This window comes from Pollachius pollachius (assembly GCF_949987615.1).
Source record: "Pollachius pollachius genome assembly, chromosome: 9".
Lineage (NCBI taxonomy): Eukaryota > Metazoa > Chordata > Actinopteri > Gadiformes > Gadidae > Pollachius > Pollachius pollachius.
This window is the reverse complement of record NC_136942.1, coordinates 16,873,535-16,883,113: the sequence shown is the minus strand read 5'-3', so window position 1 is coordinate 16,883,113 and position 9,579 is coordinate 16,873,535. Positions and strand designations below refer to the sequence as shown.

The following is a 9,579-nucleotide window of genomic DNA, read 5'->3' as shown; positions in this document are numbered from 1 at the left end:
AACATATTTGGCTAAAATAATGGTTAGCATTGTTATGTTTGTTCCATATATATGACAAACCAGGTGCAGCAGCATATTTAGTTCCTAGCCATGTTTTATTGCATTAGCGGTCCAACACCTGTACATATCTCTCACGTAGGCAATCTCCGGCCAACTGGCGCTAGGCCTCATGGGTAACGTAGTCCAATAAACCTTATCAACAGAAGCATAAAATGTCTTTATTACAAATTTAAACAAGAATAGATGTCTTTATTACAATTAAGCAAGAATAGAAATCATTACCGAAATCGTGGCAAAACATTGGTTCAATGAAAAAATTGTGATCTACAGAAGTGCAAAATGCATGTATATATGTCTATCAATACTACATTTAATATCAATAAGCCATGCTTTATGATAGCCCTGTGACATTGCAAAGAATTAAGGCAATGTTTGCATTTTCACATTAATAGAAATTCAATTATTCATTAATTGAGTCAGCACTACACAATCATGGTGTATTAAGAGAAGTGAAACCACCTTGACTTTGCTAAATATATTTGTTAGTTTAAGAGTGAGTGCCAGAGCCTTGCTGACAGCTAAAGGTTTGATCACAACTTGTCGGGTAGTCTACCCGAATATGTTGGGCGTCATGGGAGAATACGAGGGTGGAGTCTTGTGGACCACCATCATGGCGACTCCCTTCACGTCCTGGAGCCTGTCGGAGTCAAAGTCCACCAGGAACTCCCTAAACCCCGGCCGCATGGGTGTGAATGACAGCTCCACAGACACACGCTGGCCTGGCGCGATGCTACCACTGAGGGGGAGACAGACACAGACACACAGACATGATGGGCATATCTATATTACGGAGTACATATGAAGTAGTACTTACATTATCTCATGAGCATTATGAAGAGTGAGAGTTGAATACGGAGGGACAAGAAGATGAGGAGAAGAGGGGTTTAACGAATGGATAGGAATATATGGATTATTGAAGAGAAAGGTAACATGACTAAAAAGACTAATTTGCCCAAAAATATTATTATTTTGCATCAAATATCTATGAAAGTATTTTACACTGCATTTGATTCATTTTATATACAAACACTGTGCGTATATTGACTTACAGCTCAATGCTAAACCCACTGTCAGGCCAGCATCAGATGTTTTTATATACTGGTGTATGTATGACAGTTGATCATAAATTACGAAAACCCTTCCATATCAGTTATGTGATATGTGCTATATGTTTTATGTCATTACTGATTTATTGATTTTTTTGGACAGATACTTACGAAACACGGATCTCTGTGGTGGGAAGTAGGCCAGCCCCTTCGACAGTGAACACTCCTCGGTTCAGTGGCACTGGCAATGGATTGGTGAAGGAGATCAAGGTGGTGGTTTTCCTATTTAAAACCACCCAGCCAGGAACCTGGAGAAAGGAGAGATTAGGATGTTAAATGGGGGTGCACTCCACTCTATGTCCACACTGGCTTCTGGAGTGGACGATGTTGTGGAAAAACAACACTAAAGAGAGGAGCCTGAGTTGAATTTAATTCTATTCAAATGACCTGACATCTGACCTTTAACCTGTCTATCTGCATATAAACTGGCAATGGTTTAAGGTTAATCAACAGTTTTTAAGCTTCTTAGATATGAGTCATTCGGCACTGACACTTATATCAGCTTATGTCATAAAGGAGGAGGCTTAGCATCTTGCTCATGGATAGGAAACCCACCTTAATACTGAGTTTGGGCTTGCTCAGTGGGATGTTGACCATCTCCAGGATGGATTCTTCCTGGCCGGACACTTCCGCCACCCCTATCACCCGGATGATGTTGTGCTCGTTGACGCACGATGCATACTTAGTGTAGAGTAAACGCACCGTCTCCCTGTGGACTGTGTGGGGAACAGAATGAACACAACAGCAAAATAATGTATTCACAAACGACAATAGCTAGCCAAAACTTTGTACTCCATTACAAAAATATAGAATATGGGAAAATATATATATGAACTACAACGTTTCTAGAGATAAACCACACCCCCTATCCACGAGTCAAAAAAGAAAGAAGACTTCAAGGCTTTGCTCTACAGGGTGTAATTGGTGATTTCATACTAAATAGCCAGCGCCGCTGTTATGTCTCTAAACCAAGAAGGGTTGAAGTGCTGGCATTCAACCACCTACCTTTGTGAGCAGGAATGACAACATTGACCGTGCTGTTCTGGCACTCTCCCAGGTCGATCGAGTTATACGTGACAGCCTTTGACATCATGTTCAATTTGCAGCTGACTTCTTTGTCTCCCATGTTCTCCAACTGAGAAAAAGTAAAATTATAGATCCGTTGATGATAGGACCTAGCCATGAGCGATAACTTCTCAAAGACAGCATCGTACAGGGTTATGCACTCTCTGCATCTCCATCCGTAGGACACTGAATTACATTGCAACTTGCCTCAAAGATGACATCAAAGTCGGTCCCGAACACAGGTTTGGAGTGCTTGATCTCCAGCTGCACGTTTCCTGTGAAGAAAAATATATTTAATTCCTGTTCATTACTAATGTATAATGAAGATGAATGTATTCACACAATAACCTTAAAATATCATATATGAGTCAAAACTAGGGCCGCTCAAAGTATATATTGCTGTGATCAACATGGAGCCTAAGGTGGGGGGGTCAAGGACTCCGAACAAAAGGAGATTTTTAATCCTTTCAAATTTAATCATGTTTCATGCTGGCCGGTTTAACCTATGAAGCGATCAAGGCAACCAGCATCAGAATATATGCTGCTCTCATCGGCCTGATAAGCATGCACAAAACATTTTTAAAAGTCATTTTTCTTGTTGTGGGTTATACTCCGTGGGCGTACGAATTAAACGATTGAACATGTCGTCGTTGCTCTGTGGTCGATTTGTAACAAAAGGACTCTAACCTGCACCTGGATTTGATTCCTCTTCTCCATCCGGCCCGGAGATGCGCCGCCCTGCCTTGTTGTACACCTCCCGCTCCTTAGCTGAACCTGTGGAGCAGGAGCAGATTGGGTCACCCGCAGCCCAATGGACATGGGCAGATCCACAACCTCTGCCGAGGCCAATATTAACATCAACTGTGCTCTAAACTAAACAGAATGTTTTCCTTTGGATGTAGTTAGGGTTGGGGCTAACAGTGATCAATGAGAGGTTTCTTTATGTCTGTGTGTCGATCGCTGTGGCCCTTCATCCTCACCATACCATAAAATAGTGGAATTTTAAATAATGTCATATAATCAATTTGGATCATTGTCATTATTAGTACTTCTAATTCTAGTCCTAACTTGAACAGCAACAATCAACGTGACTAATATAGGTAAGAAAAGTCTAAATCTTTAACAGTACCCTGTTCCATTCACACGGTTAAAGATTTAGTATTTTATACCGTTATGATAGGGTGGGCATAGCACCCCATCATAAAGGTATAAGTGAGTATGACACTGTCTCTTGATGTCGAAATGAAACCAACCTTCTTGGTACTTGTACTGATGGGTTATATCTTCCCTCTCGTTACTGTAAGGACTTTTGGTGCTAATGTTCCTCCCCACTCTTGCAGAGTTGGATGAAAGCTATAAAACATTTAAACAGAAAATGCAAATGATTTTTATTAAAGATAAGCAAAAAGTGGTAGAAGTTAAAATTAAAATGGATAAAGAATAAAGACATGCATAATAATCACCCACCCGCTTTCGCTGACCGTCTTGTCTGATTTCCCAATTGATGATGTCTGCATTCACCTCAGCAAAGACAAACGGAACATCAAACTTCACATTGAGGTCCCCTTCTTTAATGGCCTTCAAAGGACATGGGCCACAGCGATACATTCCTAGAAAGGAAAAAATACAGATTTATTAATTTATTTTTATAAATAGCATACCAAACACAGAAGAGTTTAAAGAATAATCCTAATATCCAAAGCATGAGTCGTTTCTTTTACAGGATTTAAACTGATATGGGAGCACAAAGAAGTTGCAAAAGAAAATATATAAATGCGTAAAGAAGCCCATTTCTAAACATGGCAAGAGGGCCATACCATTGCTCATCTCCTGAGGTGTGGAGTCCAAGACTTGCCAGCCACCATATCCTTTAGGTAGATCTTCTCTCTGCATGTAAGACTCGACCCAACAATGAAAATTCCTGGCACAAATATAAAAAAATAAACATAATCACACAAAGTTGTGAGTTATGAATTCCTATAGGGACTCATAATACATAACATAACAGATTTCTGTGTGACTGCATGTGCTGAGAGGATCCTACCAGATGCTGTCAGCATGGTCAACTGGCTGCCTATGTATGTTGTACACTCGGTCGATGGAGAGGTTTCCGTCTGTGTCATGGGCTGACGCAAAGTTGGTGATGCAGCGTGTGGGGATGCCCAGGCATCGCAGCACTGTGAGGGGACACATGACACATTAGAAAGGCTAGAGTCCCACCATGCATCTGTCTGTCCTTTATTTTGTGTTAACTGTAGACATTCATTGACAAGTCATGTAACAATGCAAAGTTAAATTCAGGTTAAGTTTAAGTGATATTGCACTATCCATAGATATGCAATGTGTGTTTATGTTTGTGTGTGTGTGTGTGTGCGTGCGTGCGTGTGTGTTTATATTGTGTTATTCCTCTGACCTGTGCAGGCCACGGCTGCAAACACCCAGCATTGGCCATATTTCACTCCAGACTTGGATTTGCTCCACTTCTCAAGGATGGGCACACTGCTCATCCATTTGGTTGGCTGTACTCCACCTGTATAAGGTTCCTGCCATTTCCCCCACACGACTCCATCGTCATCGTTGACATTCACCTGGATAAGGGGGGGGTGACAGTATTAAATATTATTAACGATGTAAAAGGATCTTAATGTTCCTGTTTTATGCTCCTGTGCCTGTCATGTCGTTATTATTTCATTATTTATTACAACTGTTATTTTAACTAAAGAGTCCTAACGCCGCAAGCTTCACAGCCAGACACAAACAATAGCTTACTTTGGTTTTCTAAAGGATAAAATAGATTTTAGTTACTACTATTTTGGCCATGCACATCAGTATACAACCAGCTCTGCGATCTGGTTCTGCGTTTGGCTCTGTTGTCCTGATGCAACACACACATAAAAATAACTAATGGTGGAAGTGGGTGTATATCTCCTACCATGGCAACGACTGCCCTGCTGATGTAGACAGGATCCCATCGCTGACGCATGTCGTTTGGGGGGTCTGACCTCGCTGGCTTAAAGCGGTCAAGGATCTCAAAGCAGATGTCCATCACATTGTCTTCAAACTGAGAATGTCACAAAGGGACAGACAGCACATTTTGGGAGTGTCATACAATTTAGAAAGAGAGAAGAAATGACTGATATTGATACTAAATCATAATAGTCATAATATAGGAATTATCCAAATGTGTGTATGTGTGTGTGTGTGTGTGGTTTGTGTGTTACCTGTCCGAAATTCCATGGCAACCCACCGATCGAATCCGCACTCCCAACGAAAATGCGACCAGTCTCATTCATAATGTATTCCTTGAGCAGACTCTCATCAGGGAAGTACACGGCATCATCTAATAACGCACACACACACACAAAGTTGATATGAACCTCCATATTTATATACGTGCTTCTGGGTAATGGGGATGTGCTGCAGAAGTGAAATGACATGTGAAAGGTCAAGTACAGATTCATTATCTTTGTAAGATTTTAGATGTATGTGGATGTTCTGTTTGTTTGTGCACATGTGCTGTGTCTGTGTGTGCGAGTGTTTACTAGTATTACCTTTACACCAGGGATTAAACAGCAAGTACATTTTGGTAAAGTCTGTCCTCTCCAGAACGTTATTCCCTGACATCAGTTCAACAGCCAAGCGGTACTCGCCAACGGCAGCACGGGCGGGACTGTACACAGTCAGCAGTAATTCGTTGTTCGCGCTCTGCTGGTGTAACCACCACTTGTCATTGGACCCTCCAGCCGTTCGCTGTCTGATCACAATATCATCGTTGTTCTTATCTGTGGAAATGCAAGGTAGGATACAGAAATAGCTTTCAAATTGGTAATCTGAAATACCCGTCGAACTTAAAGTGCAACGTGCAGGTGAATTGTGTCATTAATTACCATGGTGTGCTCGTAGAAGGAATATATCAAGTTTTTTTTTTTTTTGTTACTGCAAGCAAGTGATGCAACTAGCAAAGTAATATAGGTGCGAAGCGCGCATTGCACAATATGGTCATAAGGGGGAAACTTAGGCTCCCACCCTGACGGAATGCAGCATGGGTGGTCAATGAGCTGTCAAGATGTTACTCATTATGATGTGTTTGATTTAGTGCGCTTAACCGTTTAATTAGTACTATGTGCTATGGATTGTGTATGAAAGAGGTTCGATATTCCAAACAAAGGAAGGGCAATAGGCATACACATTGCAGCAGGAGAAGTTGTTGAAGTTGTGCAACTCTTTTGAAAAACAGTTGATCAAATAAATATTTCCAAATGTGAAAGGAATAGAGCAGCAAGAACTCTTCAATTCACGTAGCTCTATTTTATCTGACCATCTCTGCATTGAGGCCTTGAGTTGCTTACCCTGCTTTAAGACCAGGGCCAGCTCATGGCCGGACTGTAGCGGGTCGGAGAGGTGCACCGTCAGGGAGAAGGCTTGTCCCCGCCGAACAATCAAACGCTTCCTATCAATCTCCTCAGTTCGGTGTGCCCGGTTGTTTTCCTGGCTTCTCAGATCAACACCAGCAATTAAACCTTAAAATGAAAATCAGAGACAGGATGTTAAGGAGTAAAACACAGCTATGTGTTGTTTGGCTATAGTGGGATGACTGTCCTGATGAATTCTTTATGTGGAGGCCCAGTGCCTCAGATCTGCTGTAGTAGGTCTATTAGTTTATGAAATGTGGATAGTCATATCACACAACGTGTGATATGACAGCACATTTCTCATTCCTACTGTAAGCAAGAGACATCTTGTTATCCTTATAAGGTGTAGAAACACCACAGAGACAGACAGTAAGAGGAACATTTTACAAAGAAACAAGAGGAAAAGGGAGTGAGGAAAGAGATTTGCAGATGCAAACAGATATTTGAGAGAGAGAAAGAGAGAAGAAGAAGGAGAGAGAGAGAGAGAGAGAGAGAGAGAGAGAGAGAGAGAGAGAGAGAGAGAGAGAGAGAGAGAGAGAGAGAGAGAGAGAGAGAGAGAGAGAGAGAGAGAGAGAGAGAATATATGAGAGAATATAATTGATTCAAAGGACAGGCGATGAAAACCAATGTTAGAATGCCACTCACGGTTTGTGTGGGCCATTATCTTTGCTTAATTCTTCCCAAGAGTTGCTCTAACACTGGTCCAAGTTTGCAGCGCTGGGCTCTAGCCTACTTCTCATCAAGACCCTGTATTTATACAGAACTAAATTGCTCTCAGTGTGTGTGTGTGTGTGTGTGTGTGTTAGAATATTGCAACATTCTTAGATTTCAGCAGTATTGCTCATATCGTTACTTGCTTCCCCAAACCGTCCCCCCTGATGTCACTTTGAGGCCTATATAACTTTTTGTGGTAAGAAAAATGTGACAAAATAGCACAATAAAGAAATAGCACAATAAAGAAAAAAAAGTAACTATATTAAAAAACTATATTAGTTTGTTGCAAGTTTAAAGAATTGCCATCTGGATTGTTTAGGAGATTTAGTGTCACCATCACAAAAACATTTGTCCATATGCACACAAACACTGACAGGTGTTTGTCTAGGGCAACAATTAGCTCTTTGTAAGAGACATATAGGCCTTATGGTGGAAGACCAGCAGATGTCAAATAGGTGGGCCATCAAGTGACAAACATGCATATTTGGCTGTTCCAGCCACCTTCTTTAGAGGCCGTGGGATCTCTAGGCTTCTATCACCTGGATGCCTACTGCCTGGTACTGGTACAAATAGTCATAATATCACTGTCCCCTTATTTTTTCAGATAGAAATAGCAATCGATATGTTCCAAGTTCCCGGTCTCTGTAGAAATTGCACCCTTCACTGCTCCAATAATGGACTGGTGCTTATCATATGGCAATGCCTGTGTTCTCTTATATTCCTGTTTTGTCTAGAATTAGATTAAAAAAGTATAGACATGGCAGATAAAAATATAAAAGTAAAAATCCTTAGCAGTTTTTTATTTTAATTTTTGCCATGTCTAGTGTGGGCTGATGGTTTGTGTGTGTCTGTGTGTGTGTGTGTGTGTGTGTGCGTGTTTGTTTACTGTATGTACTGTTGGGTATGGACACACCCTGCTGCTCCTCCACATGTGAAGTTCCTAACGGAAAAATAAAGTAATTTGAATTTGAATTGAATTGACAGTAACTTTCCCCTGTGCGGAAAATTGCCCAAATCTGATTCCTGTTCCTCTTTGAGTCCAACGTGACCTTGATGTGTTGAGCTCCACCCATCATGGCATTTGAGAGTTTTGCTTACCTTGAGCAGTCAAGTTCTTCCTTGCACAAGCGAGGGGGGAAATGCCGCGGGGGAAAGAATCTTCAAGAAGATTACGCATTCTACAGCCGTTACATGAGGGCGTGGCTTCAACCTACTGGATGATATCAATCAGGGTCAAATTGAGGAAACACCCTGATTTCACATCGTATCAATGTCACATCAGACACTAGCAACGTTATTTCATTGCTGTGTGGTGTTGAAACAACACCAACACTCTTTATTTAACCCCGTCTCCCACATTTTAACACTCATATATTTGCTGTGCACCAATCTTGCAAATGTTTAATGTCAGGTAAAATATCCCTATTAATCAGAGTTACAGTTTTCTTGCCAGGTAAATTTCAGCAGAAGGATGATACCTTCCAGATGCCTGCCTTCAGGTGCGGGGATGAGGCAGCTGCCATCAATTGAACAGTCAGGAAAGAACAAAAGTTGAGCTGGAGAAGCCACATGGAGAAACATAGAATGTGTGCTTGTGTGGCTTTAATGAATGTAGAATACCTATTATCAAAGTCAAAGTCAAAGTCAAATGTATTTGTATAGCACAGTATCATACACAGTGGTTATTCAAAGTGCTATATATATATATATATATATATATATATATATAATTATTCAAGTAACGACAGAATAAAACAAGATTAACTAAAAGCAATAGAAAATAAATGGGGTTTTAATTAATTTTTTAAAATAAGTTACGGTTGGAGCGGATTTAATTTCTGTTGGTAGTTGGTTCCAACAATGTACAGCATAATGGCTAAATGTCATTTCACCCTTCTTAGACCTGACCCTAGGCACAACCAGCTGACCAGTGTCAGTAGATCTAAGTGACCTGTTAGGTTTGTAATAGACTAGCATATCTGAGATGTATTTCGGCCCCAGGCCATCGAGTGTCTTAAAGATGATAAGGAGGACTTTAAACTCAATTCTTGTACTGGAAGCCAATGCAAAGACCTGAGGATTGGTGTGATGTGTTCTCGTTTTTGGGATTTTGTTAAAATTCTGGCAGCAGCATTGTATGGTGTGTTTCTATTTGTAGCTTTAGACTTCCTTTAAATGACTTTAGAATGATATTCCTGCCAAAAGTACTTTGAATAGAATTT

General features: G+C 40.8%; 1 protein-coding gene across 1 annotated transcript; it reads right to left on the bottom strand.

The window, feature by feature from the left end:
- Positions 1–321: 321 nt before the first annotated feature.
- Positions 322–7,392, bottom strand: LOC307080844 (protein-glutamine gamma-glutamyltransferase 2-like). The gene is made up of 16 exons (XM_079743774.1): positions 7,289–7,392; positions 6,581–6,751; positions 5,783–6,013; positions 5,453–5,571; positions 5,164–5,292; positions 4,645–4,819; positions 4,276–4,408; positions 4,049–4,152; positions 3,699–3,841; positions 3,485–3,584; positions 2,919–3,005; positions 2,439–2,506; positions 2,172–2,301; positions 1,722–1,882; positions 1,278–1,414; positions 322–796 (listed from the first exon to the last, which is right to left on the bottom strand). The coding sequence occupies exons 1-16, from the start codon at positions 7,302–7,304 to the stop codon at positions 610–612; spliced, it is 2,091 nt and encodes a 696-aa protein (XP_079599900.1). The 5' UTR covers positions 7,305–7,392; the 3' UTR covers positions 322–609.
- Between the last annotated feature and the right edge of the window lie 2,187 nt (positions 7,393–9,579).

Coding starts and splice junctions, on each gene's coding strand:
- LOC307080844 (XM_079743774.1), bottom strand. Junction 4,153..4,275: donor GACCATGCTGACAGCATCTG/GTAGGATCCTCT, acceptor TATTTGTGCCAG/GAATTTTCATTGTTGGGTCG. Junction 1,415..1,721: donor AGCCCAAACTCAGTATTAAG/GTGGGTTTCCTA, acceptor TCCTTTCTCCAG/GTTCCTGGCTGGGTGGTTTT.